This window comes from Phaseolus vulgaris, chromosome 1 (genome assembly GCF_051622355.1).
Source record: "Phaseolus vulgaris cultivar YP4 chromosome 1, ASM5162235v1, whole genome shotgun sequence".
Lineage (NCBI taxonomy): Eukaryota > Viridiplantae > Streptophyta > Magnoliopsida > Fabales > Fabaceae > Phaseolus > Phaseolus vulgaris.
In genome coordinates, this window is record NC_143498.1 from 49111152 (window position 1) to 49129343 (window position 18192).

At 30.6% G+C, this 18192-nt stretch overlaps 2 protein-coding genes across 20 annotated transcripts; both read right to left on the bottom strand.

The window, feature by feature from the left end:
• Window positions 1–5508: 5508 nt before the first annotated feature.
• LOC137814616 (transcription repressor OFP6) lies at window positions 5509–7088 on the bottom strand. 2 transcript variants are annotated; one of them, XM_090304844.1, is made up of 2 exons: window positions 6445–7076; window positions 5509–5657 (listed from the first exon to the last, which is right to left on the bottom strand). In XM_090304844.1, the coding sequence occupies exons 1-2, from the start codon at window positions 6983–6985 to the stop codon at window positions 5620–5622; spliced, it is 579 nt and encodes a 192-aa protein (XP_090160970.1). In that variant the 5' UTR covers window positions 6986–7076; the 3' UTR covers window positions 5509–5619. The 2 variants fall into 2 exon arrangements, with proteins under 2 accessions (XP_090160970.1, XP_068473538.2); XM_068617437.2 differs by lacking the exon at window positions 5509–5657 and having other exon boundaries at window positions 6187–7088.
• Window positions 7089–12497: 5409 nt separating this feature from the next.
• LOC137814617 (alpha/beta-Hydrolases superfamily protein) lies at window positions 12498–17857 on the bottom strand. 18 transcript variants are annotated; one of them, XR_016523213.1, is made up of 15 exons: window positions 17750–17857; window positions 17343–17450; window positions 17183–17256; window positions 17021–17092; window positions 16893–16921; window positions 16769–16819; window positions 16157–16207; window positions 15657–15789; window positions 15501–15560; window positions 15316–15398; window positions 14834–14981; window positions 14571–14621; window positions 14174–14278; window positions 13715–13799; window positions 12498–12810 (listed from the first exon to the last, which is right to left on the bottom strand). XR_016523213.1 is itself a non-coding variant. In XM_068617439.2 (13 exons), exons 1-13 carry the CDS (start codon window positions 17824–17826, stop codon window positions 12664–12666), a joined length of 1056 nt encoding a protein of 351 aa, XP_068473540.2. In that variant the 5' UTR covers window positions 17827–17857; the 3' UTR covers window positions 12498–12663. The 18 variants fall into 18 exon arrangements, 3 of the variants coding, with proteins under 3 accessions (XP_068473540.2, XP_068473539.2, XP_068473541.2); XR_016523210.1 differs by having other exon boundaries at window positions 16893–16924; XR_016523208.1 differs by having other exon boundaries at window positions 13676–13799; window positions 16893–16924.
• Window positions 17858–18192: the final 335 nt, after the last annotated feature.

Genomic DNA, 18192 nt, shown 5'->3' on the forward strand with positions numbered 1-18192 from the left:
GGTACAAGTAGATGTAGGGCTTATAACTTATAACTTCATACAAGTGGATGCTGTCGTTTTGAATCTATAACTTATTATGTACTGCTTATAGGAAAAAGCATGTGAAAACTACCAAAGAGACAAAAGACAACACTTCGGTACAAAATGTTAGAAAGCAGTTCCGAACATATGTTACGCAAAGGAAACTTTTCTCGTGTCTCTGTTATTTTTATAAGCTCATGATATTTTGCATTGGGAGTGTCCATTGTAACATGTTTCGTGATCATTTTAATCATTTCCTCCTACACAAAAATAATAAAATAATGATTACCGTGGGTTAAAACAGAAATGTGATTTAACATAAGCATATTACAATAGATGTGAAGTTTATATATATATATATATATATATATATATATATATATATATATATATATATATATATATATATATATTAAGATAACAAAAACATAAAACCAAATAATTAATTACTATTAAGGGGCTGACAAGGAGGTAACAATTTTAGTTGATTAATATCTAAGATGATCCCAACTCAATCTAGTAATAAAAAAATCACTACATAAATTAAACATTAACATCATTAAATAGAAACTAATTTTATAGATAAAAAATAATTAGTTGCTATAGTGACCAAATTAGATACTACTTTAGAAATTAAAAAAAATAAAATTTTAAATTGGTATTTAATTAACTACTAAGATTTTAACTACCAATTATTTAGATTCTAAATTTGGTAGCAAAAACCTTGATAATTAATTAGATATCAATTTAGAAACCATTTAACAATAATAGAAACTAATTTAGAAACCACAAAATTGTTTAGTCTCCAAAATTGACTCTAATTTGGTCACTACAACTAATTATTTTTTGCCTCTAAAATTGGTTTCTAATCAATGATTTTCTTGCAGTGATAGTTGTGTTTAAATTTTATTTAAAATACATTGCAAAGAAGAGTATTAGATCATAACAAAGAGAGTTTTTTTTTTATCTGTAAAGAATAAATAAAATAAAATAATACATTTCAGGAGTATCACAATCTTTCTGCATACACTTCATTAGTATTTCAATTCTTATACAAAAAGTGACTAAGTCAACTTGTTCAAACACGTGACCTACAAACATTCATCAAACTTTACAAACTACCAAACAATTTTTTAAAAATGAAAAAAAAAATGGTAGATAACGTCAAAATCATAAAAAAAAAACATAGTAAAGTTTATTAGATAATTATACCATTAGTAATATTAGTTGAGTTGTCAAGATTTCTACTTGTCTTTCTTGAGATTGGCAATGATGCCAATTCGTATAATGAGAATTATAAGAATAGAGTTCACATTTCTTGAAATGTATCTCCAACAAGAAGTTCTTTGTTGCATTATAAATAAATAAACCAAGGACCAATTTCTAAATTAACTCTACAAATTCCTTTCACTTGCATACTTACCAAAAAGGGTTTTTGTTACAAACTCAACCAACTGATCTAAAACCTATCACATATTGAAATTGAAACAACTAATATAAAAATTTGAAGAAACAATGTATATAATACAAGTAATAGTGTGATCTTGACTAAGCAATATACGCACACATCATATATATATTGACCACTTTTCTTTAAGAATGTCATGATTTTTAAGATGAGTTAACTTTCACTCCTCTTAAAAAGGGAAACTTTGGTTCTCATTGGATTACTTTTTTTTTTTATATATTAGAGTGAACACTACTTTTATATATTATAAATGATATCTTGTTATTGCATCTTAATATTTAAAAGTAAATTATATGCATATTTATTTATGGTACATCTATGCTATATAACTAATTCATAAATTCCCACATTAAATTGCATGTTTATTGTACTTTTGAAACCATTTATGATAATTTTAACTCAACTTACACTTAAAAGAATTTATTTAATAATAATTAATTTTAAAGATAAAAAAGAATTATTAAATAATTTTCTTGTAATGTAAAAATGATATATTATAAATATAATATTTAACATAATTTATTCCTATTATTTTTAAATTACATACAACCTTATTATATTTAAAATGTCATACTGTAAATTTTACATCATTTGCCTGGTGGTTTAATAAATAAATCATATATTTGCAAATTGAGCCAAGGAGTGATTTTTACGATAACATCGATTTATTAATTCAAAGTATTTCATGGAAAAATCATCAAACACACAATTCATTGCAAAACATAACTTCTTTTGGTCCATGAAATACAACCTCAACATAAGCAGAGAAATCTGACATAATTAAATTAATTAAATTTATATAGGGAGCTAGTATTTAAAGCTAATAATAAACCAACTTTACGAACCAACATCTATTCAAATAATTCTCACCTTATCTACTTTTCGATACTGTTTATTTTAAATTTGTTATATTTAAGATTTTTTTTACATGATGAATCATCATAATCATTATTGTCTCTTTGCCAAATTATTCTTTATCAAAGTGGAGTTTATTTTAAATTTGTATAACTCAATATTCCTTTCTTAGTTTGTTATAAATTAAAAGTTACACATTAATGAGCTTATCTTGCTTAAGCATAAGACTTTTTTTTTGTATTTACAAACTTTTTTTTACCTCGGAGAGTCACAAAAGTAACCATGAAATGTGAGTGAGATTCATGTAGCTGCCCTTTGCCTCTATGTTATTATATATTATATAAAATAGCAGAAAAAAGAGAGAGGCAAGCAAAAAAGTTGAAAAATGGAGTGACCGTAACTAATAACTTTCTTTCTACAACTAACACAATAATATTATTATTCAGATAGAACGGTCCATGCTTTTTAGAAGTTCTAAAATGGTAGAAATTTCTTCTCTGTAAATTTCACTGTCACCAGCAGATTGTTATGCCACGAGTCCCTCTAAAAAATTAGTAGCACTTCATTTTAATCGTATACCTTCAAATTTTATGTTGTTCTCACCCTTATGTTACTTTCCACTCTTAACATAGTTTTTTTTTTTTTTCTTGCTCTCTTTCTTCAAGAGAGAAAGAGTGTGTATGAAACATATGTAATTTATTTTTCTTGGTCTCTTTCTTAAAGAAGAATTTTTACTCGAAAAAACAAACGAAAACAAAAACATCTTAAATGATGATGTTGACCCGGAATTGAATTGTTGTCGATAGCTGATGGTAAATGTTAGTAATACTTTTGTCAGCAAACGAAGTGTAATAATAGCTTCACACTGATGCCACCCTGCCTAGTACTAAGTAGCAATCTTTGCTCCTAGCCCTGTCACCAATTAAAATGTACATAAAACCAAGAAAATATAATTAACAAATTAAAGTTCAAATCCTATCTTATACCAGAACTACGCATTGTATATGAATTCACATTTGATATGTTTCTTGGTAAACTGTAAGATTGAGGAATAAATGAATGAGTTTCTTTTCTTTTTGTTTTTTGTCAAAATCCAAATGCCAACTCATTCAGCAGATAGCAGACCAACGTCTCTTTTAAACTTTTTTCAGCTCTCACTGTTGTGATAAGATATAACACAATTGAAGTTCCAGTTAGAAGGTGTTCCCCATTATCAGAAAGAAGATAAACTCATTAACTTTGTCAATATGTCTGCTAAATCATGCTATCTCTCCACCTTATCAAAGATCAACATGATACTATTGATAGGATAAAGAAGGTTTCTCATGCAAATTTATATACATTTTTTCACTTTAATCATCTAATACGTCTTTGTATGATAAAACCGTGACAAAATTTGAAGTTTTAAAACAAATAATAACTCAAATACTATAATTGATTGTCAATTGAAAGAGAAATAAATGTTTGATTATGTAAAAAAAGTTATGACTGAAAGCAAATGTTTATAGAATAATTAAATACTGTAAATAATAAAGATGTAATGTGAGATAAATAAAGTCGTTTTTATTTTATATATAAAAAGTAGTTTTGTTCTGTTTTTTCTGTCTAACAATGGATAGAACATAACAGTGTACAAGACTCTTTTCCAAAACTCTTCTTCCGTACCTTTCTATGCTCAATTAAATGATGGAAAGAGTACTTATTTTCAGTTCCTCCTTGATATTGTCACTTATCCACCACAGCTTCTTTAATATTTTTTTAAAAAACTTTATCTAACCATATTCTCAGTACAAGAAAGTAATATCAATTAGACACAAACAACTCTTGAGCTTTGCCAATAGTTCATAACATGATATCAGAAGTTTTAGGACTAATATTAAACATCAAATCAGATAAAGGCTTAAAGTATGTATATGGTAGTAGATAAGCATAATTTGATTGAACACGAGGGAAACATTTGCCTTAAAAAGCAACAAACATGTAGTTTATCATGACAGCCATTATTTGAAGACTGAGTTGGACATCTTGCTAACTTAGTTACAAACCTTTATCACAGATTGAGGTGTGGTCTGGTACTTGCTTTCGATTTGTCAAAACATTTAAACTTAAATTAAAATAAGTAATTATAATAATAAAATAATTATAATTCAGTTGATAATTTATAGTGAGATTGAAATAAAATGAATCACTAATCTAATATATTTGTATTTAACGATTAAAATTAAATGATTTTAGCAACGAAACCAAATTGGTCGTTGTAGAAAAATTTAAAAATCAAAATCAAATCAATCATTAATTTATATAAATTTAACAATCAAAATCAAATCCATCACGAATTTAACGATTAAAATTAACTTAATAATTATTTTGTATTCTTAATTATAATTTGTGACAAGTTTATTTTGATTGTTGAAATTTCAGTAAATAATTTTTTAGTATATGTTAATCACCAATTTAATTGTAAAAGGTATTGTTAGTATTATGAAATAGAATAGAGATGAATAAAAGAGAACAAAAGAGTAAAAAGAAGGTAAAAGATATGAGAATGAATATATCTCTTTTCTTGTTATTGAAATCAAAACAAATGGTCTGAATATATACAAATAGTATACTCATTCTAAGTTTAAGTAAAAAGAAAAAAAATTAATAATTAAATAATTGAATCATAACACAAAGACAAAATAAAGGATATTCACCTTTATAAACAAAACAACTGACATATCCTTTAAGTTTGAAAAAAAAGTTATTATTTCTATATTGAACTATGAGAAAAGTGCTTCTAAAATATCTGCATCTATGTCCCTCTTTGACAACTTAGAACAAGCAAGGGAAAGAACCCAACTTTTTGTTAAAAAATGTTATTATCTTTTTTATATCTGTGAAGCAAGAAAACCCATTTTCAGAATTTTCCCGTTCAAGAAATTTCATCAATTCTTATCCAATTGGCTCGTTTATGTGTTTATAAATAATCACATTCTTTATTAACTAAAAACAATATTGGTAACTTAGATATTTTAAAATACAATAGGCATTGACTTTTATGGGAAAACGGGTTGTTTCTGATAAGTAATTTCTGCAAGCCATGTTTTTGTGAAGATGGAAAGAATTGTTCTTTAAAGTGTGAATTAATGAAATGTAATGGTTAATTAATGGAGAAAATAAATATTTTCTCTAGCAGGTTTAAATGCAGGCTGACTTTTACCACCCATAGGAGCCTACCTCCATAGAAAGGTTTAAATACAAATTAAAACAGCCTGCAACCATGTTATCAATGCCTAAGCCCATCTCAATGCATGCTCAACATTAATGAGACCTGTGTCAAAGAAATAAATGACAACCATTACTTCATCGTCATCTTATTAATATTACAACACACTTCACAATAAAGACACAAGTTAAGACAATTCAATAAGATAAACATTACCTTAAATAAAAATAACTAAACATTTTATATTTTATTTTTAAAAAATGTAACGAGTATCGCGCCAATAGTGAAAACAGAGTAGAAAGTTGAATAGAAGCCTTGGAAAAAGCAAAGGAGTCAGTCACAAAAGTTTCTATTCTCATCTCATCGAAAACTACTAAACTTGCTGTCTCTCTTCCCTTAGACCACTCTAATTATTACTACAACGCTTCAAATCCCAATATCTCTTTCAATTTCACCACCATAATCCCTGCTCAAAACTCGGGAGCCATTTCACCAAACCCAGCTCTGGGGAGGGACCAACCAAGTGTATTCGTTGTGATTTCTATTTTCTACTACAATAGGGAAATCCAATCCATTTTTGTTGTGTGCTGAAATTCTACCCAACTTTGTATGTAAACAATAACAAGAACAAAAATTAATCCAACTCGGATATAATATGGTTATATTATAATGCAGAATACTACTCTTTACTGATAAAAATAGCAGTAGTAGCCTCTTTACAAAATGTTGTAGTACAATGTGATTGGCATAGTTGCTGAACAAAGAGTGTGGCTGAGTTGGACTCGATAAACATTGAACCTAGAACGTAGAACACAGCACATAGCGCAGCTATTTCATAGTATACAACTTGTTAAGGTTAACAGCCCATCACGTGCAATGCTTTAGAACTCACGTGGCTTACGGCTGATGCGTGAATTGGACCTGGCAGAGAAGACGCCATTCCAGATCTCAGTGAAAGCCCTGACTATGACCCCATGATGGTGCGGTGAATTGAGCTGAAGGAAGCAACTGAGAAGGTCTCTGAGATCTTGCTTCGAGTATATCTCGTTCTCCAATATCATTTGCAGCATGGAATGTCTGAAGTCCAGATAAGGGTCATCGGAGTCTTTCTCCACTGCCACCCCTTCTTTCCCAGCTCTTCCCAGACCCCCCACTGTTCTGGCAGCCTTCAAGTATGAGTCTGACTCAGAAAAGTTAACGTAGGGAGAGAATGTGGTGTTGGTGGTGGTGGTGGTGGCGGTGTCAGCCCATTGGGCTGAAGAAGAGGAAGAAGAGAAATGGTTGTAATGGTTTTTGTGGTTTTGGTAAGTGGGTAGGTTCTTGGGTTTAGGCTTTGGATGGAATATGCGAGAGAGCTTTGGCCCTCTGCAGGTGCCGCAGCCTAGTTTCACGGACACGGTGTTCAGAAGAAGCTTCTTTCTGGAGGCAGACATTGGTGTGTTTCCGTGAGTACTTGCTACGTCAAAAACAAAGAAAGCGAACAAAACAAGAAGCCTGGTTGCCTTAGTCAAAGTAAGGTGTGTGTGTGTGTGTGCCTTTGGAAAGTGGCCTTTTATTTATGGGGATGGCTTTGCATGTGACTTTGAGTTAAAGGGTCCCTACATCACAATATACTCTTACTTCTCATCATCAATTCATCTTATTTTATTTTATTTTATTTTAATTCATACATATTTCCACTTTAAATTTAATTCAACTTATTATCCTACATTCTAATACTATAAATTTATCTTATTTTTAATTAAAATGTAATTCTTAAATAAATGTTTTATTATAATATTTGAATGGCAAAGAGGTAATATGGGTAGAATGTGATCTGTGGGGGAGATTTGTTTTGGGATAAAAAAATGGTAGTGGAGGTATCTGGAAGATTGGGCATCCGATCACATGCATTGAGAATGAGAGGAAATTGAGTGTTTGAGAATTGATATGAAGTTGCTGGTTTGTCTAGTTGTGAAATGAAGATGAGTATGAAGTGAAGAGACAAAAACCCTACTTAACTAACTATGCATTTAATAATATATTACCATCAAGGACAACAAGAGCTGCCATGACAGGGATCAAGAATATGCATTTTTATACTTTTTCTCTCTATGCATATAAATATGTTTTTTTTATAACATTCCACAAACATTTGCAGTGCAACCTACAAAAATACAAAAATAAAATCGTAAGGGGACACAATGTAACCATTTAGAGAAAATAATTGTATTTAGAGATAATTAAAAAATATAATTTGTTTGGAGAACTCTTTCAATCAATTTAAATCGATGTAATTTTTATAATTTAATCTACAAGTGATCAATTAATAAAACAATTATAGTAAAAATGCCATATATTCTTGAATAGTGAATTTGAACATGTTTGTGGAATTATTACAAATAAAGAATATATTTTACTTTAGAAAAATTGAGAAATAATTTGAACACTTATTAGAACATTGCTTGGGTACCAAACTTTAGTTCACATGGATTTCCAATAATGAGTAAGGTTAAAATAGAAAAAAATAGGTAAAAAAAAAGCAAGTTATAACATAGTATATGCCTTTGATGAGAAGTATTCAGGTTGGAATCTGACATATTTAATTTGGTCTTAAATTGACCTAAAAATTTAAAAAGATTATTTCTTTGGACAATACACAAGAAAAGACAGGTCAATCTAATTCATTGAAATATTATATAAATATCAATATTGTGTATAATGAAATAATAAAACTACTACTTGTAGAGGTATTATTGTTAATTAATGCATAATTACTAAAATAAAGTTAAATTATTTTTTTTCAGAAAGGAGACTTTGAGCTGAGATAACTTCATGTAAAACTTACCTAAAGTTCTCTAAAACCTAAACTTGTTACAATTAATTTGGCTCAAACGGAGTCAGTGAAATACTACAAGTTTTGAATACCATTGCCTTCCACTATTTTTTGTTTCGTCTAAGTACATTATCTCTTTTAAGTCAATTTTGACACTGTCCTTTTACAGTTCATTTTTTCTTTTTTGTGTGATTTAGAATTTTCAAGACGTAGTTGAATTATTAACATGCATTAGTCAAATGAACGAAATTCAGATTTCTTAAGCATTTGGTCTTGAATTTGAACTCAAAATCCATTTTAGCGTGTGAACATATTCTGAGAAAGAAGAAAAAGAAGTGTAATATTATCGTGAAATGCTTGAATCTAGGTTAACTCGCAGAATCATATCTATCACTTTTCATTTATAAAAAGTAATTAAAAAAGCTTGTAATGAATCACTGGATTAATATTATCACTTATTAGGAAATAAATATTATGAATGAAATTAATACTATTACCCTCATCAATCATACCTTTCTAAAGCATCTCTAGTGCTCTTGATACAAGCAACTTGATTAATTTTTCATTTCAAGTCTATTAACAAGTTGTTTAAATTACAAATATTTGTTTCTCTTTAATATTTATATTCTCTCTTACAGTTAATACAAATGTGATGAGAAAAAAAAATAGTATTTTGTTGTTATAAGAGAGCAGTTGATTGTTTTGTTGTTGTGATGACGTTGATGTTGTTTGATTGGAAGTAACTAAGAAGCAAGTATGTTCGAATAAAAATGTTGGAGTTTGCAGCCATGTGTTGTTGTAGCAAAAGTGGAAACAAAAGACAATGGTGTATGAAACCAACCCAACCCAACGTGCTTCGATGGAATGCATGTTTCAAACCGCAGAAACTGGGAAGTAGAAAGCACCTACCATTTCTCTTTCTCAAAGGTTTAAGGTTTCGGAATTTTATTGATGAATTAACGAAAGTAACGTAAACTACACTTGTCGTAAACAACTGACAACGAATTAAATACAAGTTTCTTGTGAATCTAAACTCGATTTCGCCCTTTAAAATACATTATCACACAACAATTGTGAATAGTATTCAGAAAATTCTTAAAAGCCACCACGGTATTCACGGGGGGCAGTTACAAGCTTATTTGGACTAACGTTTCTGATACACACTCGTGATTTTGGTTATCCTTTTCACCCATTTTTTACCTTTGTCATTCTCCACATTTTCTTCGTCGTTATTATAATATATAATAATAATAATTCATACTTTTATGAGATTGGTTTTTAGGTGCCAAAAAAATATTGATTGTAATTGAACGGCTCCGAGATATTTAAAATAATCGTGTATTAATGCTGATTATTTGTATATAAATTATAGGCGATGTTTTATTATATAGTAGTTTGGGAAATATTTATTATATATAATACAAAATAATTGATTTAATGCACTTTCATTTTAAATTTAATATATTAGAAAGTATGCAAGCACAAGAAAGGTTAGAAGATCCTTAAATCTTAAAATACTCGTACCACCAATTCAACAACCGATTCCCAGACCTATTTGATATGCAATTCCTCTCTTAATAATAGGAATTAAAGTACATATTGAGTCTAAATTCATTAATTGTCTCATTCAACTCTCGTTTTCCTTGGTTGCATCATTGTTGATTAGCCAAAATGTACCATTTTCTTGAGCTATGTTCTCTTTTCTATTTAAAACGTCTCAAATATTTTAAAAATATATATTATGATAAGACGCATTCCATCACATCTATCAAACAGCAGAAGAGAAAAAAAGAAAAATGGACGGGCCAACAACCTGTTATCCTTTGTCTATATTTAAGTACTGGGTGTTTCTTTTTACATCCCTACATTTTTCTTTCTGCACCCTTATATTTTTTAAAATATAAAAATAGCTTTATTATTTTTATTTGAAAAGACACTCTTATGGGATTTATAGGTTTCCAGAATGTGGGTTCAGTGACATCTATGATTGATGAATCTGAAAATCTATAAACTCCATACTGCCTTTTCAAATAAAAATAATAAGATTAGTTTTGATACTTAAAAAAATGGAGGGATGCAGGAAAAAAAATTGTAAGGATACATGAAGAAGGAAAATTCTTCCTACACCCACCTGCACCCAACATATTTTTTAAATTCCAAAAATACCCTATATTCTGGTTATGAAATTCAGAATTGAAAATAATACATTTCGAAAAAGTAAATCTGGAAGAACTTTCTGTGTTCTGGACATAAAAATCCGAAAAAAAAAAATCGAAAGCCCATTTCGGATAAGAAAATCCGCAATACAAAAAATAATACATTAAGGTTATTTTCATCTTTTTCACTGGAATTGGGTGCAGTGATGTGGTGTAGGAAGCAATTGCCCATGAAGAAACACCCTTAAGTTTATTTGTTGGCAATTTCTCTCTCCACCATATCAATTTCAGCATGCACCCAATCAGCTCTAGAAAATAACAAAAATATCCCTCCTAAATGACGAAAATAACCTTACACAAAAATGGGAAAAATTATTTTTAAAAATTTTATCTAAAATATTTTGGATTTCAATTTTTGGAACATATTTTTGAATTCTGAAATTTTTTATCCAGAATGTATTTTTAGTTGTGTTCAGAATTTTTTTTCCAGCATGTATTTTTTTATTTCTCAATTATAATTATTATTTTGGATTTTTTAATTTGGAATAAGGGTAGTTTTGGAAATTTAAAAAATTGATATGGTGGAGGTTAAAATTGATATGGTGCAGGAGGGTAGTTTTGGAAATTTAAAAAATTGATATGGTGGAGGTTAAAATTGATATGGTGCAGGAAGAATTTGCCTTATTTGTTTTGCTGACCCATAGGGTCATATTATTTGTCAGAGAAGCCCAAACCAACAAAGAGTGGAAGACTGGATGTGGCTGTTGCATTTTGCACCCTCATGCTTTAAACCTACACCCCTATGAGGTGATGAAATGCTAAAAATGGCCTCCTTTCAAATTTATAAACCAACCTTACAAGATCCTATCGGAACAACGGTCTCTTAAGAACCGCCTCCAACTTGTCCTACTATATCGCTTGAAGAGGTTCATTTTTTCGTATTTTACTTCATTATCGCTACTGCTCATTTATTTTGGAAGAATTGTTCCAAGACGTTTTAAGATTATACAATCCAAAACATATTTTAAGCTTTTTGTACATTCTAAATTATGTATCCTGATTTACATTTTTAAATTCAAATATACATTATGAAATACACATTCCAAAATATATTAATACAAAATTGTGAATTTCAAAATCTATTAATACATTCTAGAGTGATATTTGATAAAGATATGATTAACACTAAAATGAATCATTTCAAGTCAAAGCTAGATAGAAACCAACCGTGTTGATTCATAAAAAAATATTAGAAACAAGTTATAACTGAAATTGATACATATTTGTTGCCAGCAGCATGAGGACATGAGCAACAAGGATTTAAGTATTTAAGTCATTATTAAAGTGCTGATAAAAAAAAAAGTCATCATTAAAGTGAGCCAAATAGTTAAAAATATTTTTATTGATTTCATATTACTCTTAAAAGTGTTTTAATACATTTAATAAACTGAATGCTAAAAAAATAATTTTAAAGCACTAGAGTACTAAAAAAAATATTTCAATATAATAATAAATAATTATATCAGACGTACTTGTATAAATCGATATTTTTATTCAAATCAGAAGTGATTAATATTAGCAGGCACGCGGTAGCAAAACGTTACGGGATGGTCAATGTTCGACGATATTGTGGAGAAAAGTCATAAAAAAGGTTCAACTACCTTCAACATATCCAATGGAGAAGCTTCAACGCTAATTACCCCATATAGTGTTAGTTTGGCCATGAGCTTTAGATATTTATGAAAGTTGATGCTTGACACCAGTTTGATAAACGATAGAAACTAAGCTTTTTGAGAAACGTGTACTGAATTTCTTGAAAAAGGGTGTAGGGAGGGTTCAAAAATGCAGTTGGCGATTGTTCATACTTTTTATAACTGGGAGATGAGTGGTACAACGTCAAAGGATGCAGTTGGCGATAGTTTACTTTGAACAACTAGATGACGGTGGTACTAAGTCATAAAATACAGTTGGCGATGTTAAAACTGTTAAATGCATTATAAGCATTGATGAATAAAAGAAACTGCACTTTTTTTTAGAATGCACTATAAGCATTGTTTCAAATTTATTTGTTGTTTCAGTCATTTCTGAGACTAACATAGAAAACGCACATAACACAAGCGAATAGCAAAAGAGTCAGACCTCACTGGTTTGTACAAGCTGTCTGCTTCTTGATACAGTTTGCCACATGCTGAGCAACCCATAATGAGCCGGCCTCAGTGCAACAGAAACTATGGGTGTGGTTTTCTCGTTCAATAGATACGGCAACATCGGGAACCTGCTTTGAAATCTGTCACCAGAAGAAACCATAACTTAAGCCAGAAATAATCATTCAATATTCCACAGATGAGGAAGAAAAGAGCAAAGAAAAATTAGTTGGGTTGGGAAACTTAGAAAAGAAAAAGATACTCCTTGATCATGACTAACTATTATTTCAATGAAAGTGTTGAGTTATACAAATATTCACCCCGCTATTCTCTCGTAATTAGTGTTAAAGAATCGGTGGTATTCCCGTAATTCTAAGTCCATTTAGGATAGCACACACACATAAGCTGCGTGCTAAAATCAGTATTTGGAATTTAACACCACAAAAATTACTTGATAGCATCACCAACAATAATATCTCTATTAATCTATCTTCCCATGTGTATAAAACCTTCTCATTGGATGCCCAGTTCACTCCTAGAACATGAAAGTTGAAATAAAGTAAACTGGAAGAACCCCTGTTAGCCAAATCAATCCACTTTCTATGAGTAGCTGGCTGTTGGATGTTAGTTTCTTTCAGCAGTCCGTCGTTTTTAAGCTACAGATAGTCCATTTCTTTGTAATGTAAAAGAGAAAGAGACAAAAACAGTGTGTGCTTCAGTTCATTGAGAGCCAAGTTATTGAAAGGTTATACCATAATCTAATTTATTTTGCAATCAGTTTATCACAATACCTGTAGTCTAAAACATAAATCAAGAAAATGAAGTAAATTTAATATCAGAGAGAAATAAAGGACCAATGAAGGTTAAATTAGGTATCATATTTTTATAATCAATATATTGCAATGTTTCACATCACAGTTTGATAGACTTTTGCTTTCTTTTTATTAAACTAAAACGAGCAAATTTAATGAACATATTTTGCTGTATTTAAGAGTAGAAGGTCCACACCATAAAATGGGGGTAGAGAAAGAGGAAGGAGGTAATCACATCTTTTAGTTCTTGTTGAGATTCAAACACAAATCCAAACCTTCAGCTTAATGGCTAGGCAAACTTAAAAAGTTATTTGATTTCTCTGAAAAAAATCAGCAATGAAAATTATAAAAATAAAACAAAGATAATATTCTAGCTTGATTTATCTTTAAATTAAATCTGCTGTAAATTTTGATACATGATCTTTCATTAAGATAAAAGAAGGGAAATAAACTTGTTAGTACAATTTGGACATCTATTAAATCATTACATTGACCATTTTGGTACCATGAATGATCATGTAGATTAGGATAAAATCACAAGCATATAATCATCCTAAACATGCTCTCCCTAGGAGGCACCCCCAGACTAAATCTTTTTAAGATGCTTGAGGTACAAATCTTTGTCTCATACCTTCAGATGATGCAAAGACTTTCCAGATAACAACAACAGTGATTAAAATAAATAAAAGCAAACCTCTTCAAGCAAACTAAGTGGGCCCCAGTGATCGTCAACACCAAATAAAAATGTCAATTGAGCCTTCCTTTCTCTCATAAATGTCCAATCTGGTGCCTCTGAAAGCTAGTAGGTTAAGCACATGATTATCAATGCAGTTTTGGATATTTTGCCTTTTGATACCCAGATGAAAATTGCCCTCTATCCCATTTTTAAATTCTCAATTTCAACTTATTTTATCATTAGATGCTGTATCCTTGTGCAATTTTCCGTGACATGTCATCTTCCACATGAATGCAACAAGTTCCGGTGCCATATGTAAATGAAAAAATTCCTTTAGAGTGAAATAAAGTGAAACGGCTTTACTATAATTTATAAAACTTGAAAGGTATATTTTGTAGAGAGGAAGCATTGTTACCTTTCTGAATTCTGTCATGGCCAAATACAGGACATTCCGCATGGTATGGTACTGTGAATTATTAAGGTTAGAATTAATACAAAAAAAAAGGTGCAGACCGATTCCACAATAAAAAGCTGCAAGTCAATGTCAATTAAATGTAGAATATTTTGCGTTACCATTATATAAAGGGGTCAATAAGAAGAATGGCCAAAACAAAATGAACTAAATTACACGTTTAACGTGACTTATCATTGAAGACTTCTTTGAACAGTAAAGCTAACCTGTGACAAGTGAGAGCATGCAGCCTCAACCGCATTGACTGACCATGACTTCCCAAGGGATTTTCTGACCATAAACCTTAAAGCCTGGACAGGTAGCAAGCCTAATGATGCTATCAGGTAACTAAGAGCAGCAGCTAGAACTTGGGATCTGAAACCCCATGAACATCATTTAGTCATTTCACATAAACTAGTCTAACATTTTCAAAAGAAAATAAGTAGTAGCAAACTTTTCATGCTTAATATTTAGCAATAATAAATAGATAATTACCACTATTTAATTTATCTGAAGTTTAGGTTCAGATCAAATTATTAAAATTGTTTTATGCGTAAATTGAATGTCATGAGGTATGAAATAGAGTGGACTGCATCAAAATTTGTGATATCTAAGCTCATAATGTCACTAAAAGTTCATGTCATCTCTTACAAAGTAGGTACTGTCAAGGTGTTTTGCCTTGGGGAAGGTGGTTTGAGTTGAGACTTACTTTGCAATTTTTCCAATAAATAACTGATTTGTTGATTGCAGGTTTAACGTCAAAAATGGATAAAGTCCAATGCAATATTTCACCTACAGAACCCAGGAGAAAATGCAAGTAGATAATTTACGAAGATAAGAAGTGAAGGGCAAACGGCATGATGGGATGAATTAAATATGCATCGTTCCTATCACCTTCTCTGGAGACTTCTTGAAAATCTCAATAGATATATATGAACCAATAGAGTGCCCAACCTGGAGAGAAAATTCTAAATTAGCTACCCAATTTTCATTTCAGAATGAAATTAAACTTGTCTATATGTTTTGAAAACACAGATAACAATTACTTACAAATTACTTTAGCTAAGAACTAGACTCAAAGTGGTTCTTTTAAGGTCTTCCAAAATTGTTCCATTTTAGTGGATAAAAAGGATGTTTGGTGTTGCATCCAACAAGTTTTGAACTCGATATCTCTAGTGGCATCCTTTATGTCAAGGAAAGGGAGGAAGACTGATTAAAATCACATATCAAAACAAGAAATATATTCTGATATGGCACTATTAATTAGACTATAATATCATGGATATCTTTTTTTAACAGCAATATAAGAAATTATTTCTCCATGCACATCAAAAACTCCACAAACCTTTTTCTCTACTTTAAGCTGCACATTAACTGTCACTCCTTAATAGGAGAAAAAATTTGCATTTTGTATATTATCACATGACAACCATTTTTCATATAAAGAATTTTTTGTCACTAGGCACAATTTCGGTGTTTTCGCACCTACAACTCTTTAAAACAACATGACTTGGAAAATAATAATGGACATGGGATATAGAAGAACCCACCAGTAATATAGGAATCTCAATATTTTGCAATTCCTCTCTGATGAAGTCAATCTACAAACACAAGGAAAGTGAAGACTTTGACTACTATCACTAATTAACACGGTTAAAGTAAAATTATCTAAATCAAGAATGATGAATGTCAATCATAAAAGCATGGAATATTATTGGGGGGGGGGGCACGGAGGGAGGAATGCATGTGGCTTAAATATGACATTCTCAGTACAAAAGCCTGCTCGTGACATAGCAGAAACAATTCCACACGATGACAATTACTCTTTCTTTTCAAAGTTGTCCACAGTACAATCTGAAATGAAAGTTTAAATACTCAATTCTAGCACAGTTTTCGTACCATTCAACAGTACATTAGATAAATCTATAACGTTTCACAGAATTTCTAAAAACGAATGAAGGACTTCAAAGTTGCTCTGATTCACTAATTTACTCCATTTTTTATAGGGGGGATCAAAGGGTCAAGGCAGGGGAGGACTTCCCGCTGTACAGCACACCAAGTATAACCAATTTACAAATCAACATTGAAATAAACATTGATCAGTTTCTCTAACCAAAAACAGCCAATGATTGTTAAGATCAAAACAGTAAGCCTTATATTACCTTGTGATCAATTTGTTCTTGTAAAGAAAACATGCGTCCATGTTCCGAGTCCTGGAAACGAAACTCTGTGTAAGAGACGTTCTAATTCCACGCAAGCAAATCAATCGAAACAAAATGTATGAACCTTTCTTGAGTGAGAAACATGGCCGATAGCTGCTAATTCACAGAGAAACATGACTAGTGAGCCTAATGGTCACCAAATATCCATATACTAAGTAGCAAGAAAGAAAGAGCTCCCATTACTTTACTTACCAGTCACAGAAGCAGTTCCCTCCAGCAGCTCATATAGAAATTCCACAAAGTCTTTGTAGAATAAAACAACACCTGCAACAATCAAAAACACCAAAAGCCTCAAACAACTAAACAAGTATAACATGGAAACAAAAGCACGCAAGCACACAATCGAGGCCACACCTGGGTTTCCAGGAACAAGCAGAACATGCAGTTTAGGAACCTCAGCCCGAATCTCCAATACTTCAGAAACGTAACTAGACAAAAAAGGACATGTTAATCATGGAATAAATAAATAAACGAAATCGTCGACAAATTCAAGGTTCGAGATTACAATACATACCCAGACACATTGCATAATCGAAAATTAGCACGCCTTATAGGTTTGGAAAGCAAATTATTGTTCACAGTCATGCTGTAATTAACCACACACTTGGCGCAAAATCTTGTCCTGGAAGACAAAGTATTACGAATGAATTGGTTGTAAAAAAAATATATTAATTAATTTAGGGAATTGTAATAGCCGAAAATCTTATTGAGGAAAAATCAGGATAAAATGGTAAATGAAGTTTGCATATGTTATCCAGAAGAAAATGTAACAGAAATGCACATCTGAGGGACAAAACTTGCGAGGTTGATGCAGTGCCAAATTTGTATATGCACTGAGAAGTGTAGAGAGAATAAATGAAAACATGCACCGCTATTGAAAATCAAGAAAAAAGGGGTAATGGAAGAAGGAAGAGAAGGTACCTGGTGGAAGCGAGAGGAGGCAACAGCACAGAGTGAGCCAAAGATCGAAAAGTCCAACCAGCGAGGCAAGGAAGCATTTGATTTTAGTGCCTTACTTTACAACACAGAGTTGACAATTGGGGTTTTTTTTTTAAATATTAGTCTTTTTTTCTCTTTGTAAAAAATTTGAATACAAATAGTGAAAAATAATATAAATAAATGCAGAAAATATGGCAAAATTATAATAGAATACATGTTAAACATTTAGTAGAAATTAAGAACGATAATATAATTTTTTTCATTATATACAGTAATAACATTATTACAACAATATACCATATTGTTTTGATCAGCGAATCAACTTTAACTCATAATTTATTATTAGTAAGTTATGTTCAATATTATTATTTTGAGGTCATTGTTATTAATATAATGAAATAGATTATATTATTCAACTAAAAAAA

Excerpts from the sequence above, each read along its gene's own strand:
- LOC137814616 (XM_090304844.1), bottom strand. The coding sequence starts at position 6,985 with ATGTCTGCCTCCAGAAAGAAGCTTCTTCTGAACACCGTGTCCGTGAAA. Across the intron at positions 5,658-6,444 it reads ACGCATCAGCCGTAAGCCAC|GTCTCATTAATGTTGAGCAT; the intron begins GTGAGTTCTAAA and ends TCTTTGACACAG.
- LOC137814617 (XM_068617438.2), bottom strand. The coding sequence starts at position 17,826 with ATGCTTCCTTGCCTCGCTGGTTGGACTTTTCGATCTTTGGCTCACTCT. Across the intron at positions 16,820-16,892 it reads ATGTTTCTCACTCAAGAAAG|GACTCGGAACATGGACGCAT; the intron begins GTTCATACATTT and ends TTTCGTTTCCAG. Across the intron at positions 14,279-14,570 it reads CCATGACAGAATTCAGAAAG|CTTTCAGAGGCACCAGATTG; the intron begins GTAACAATGCTT and ends TTAACCTACTAG.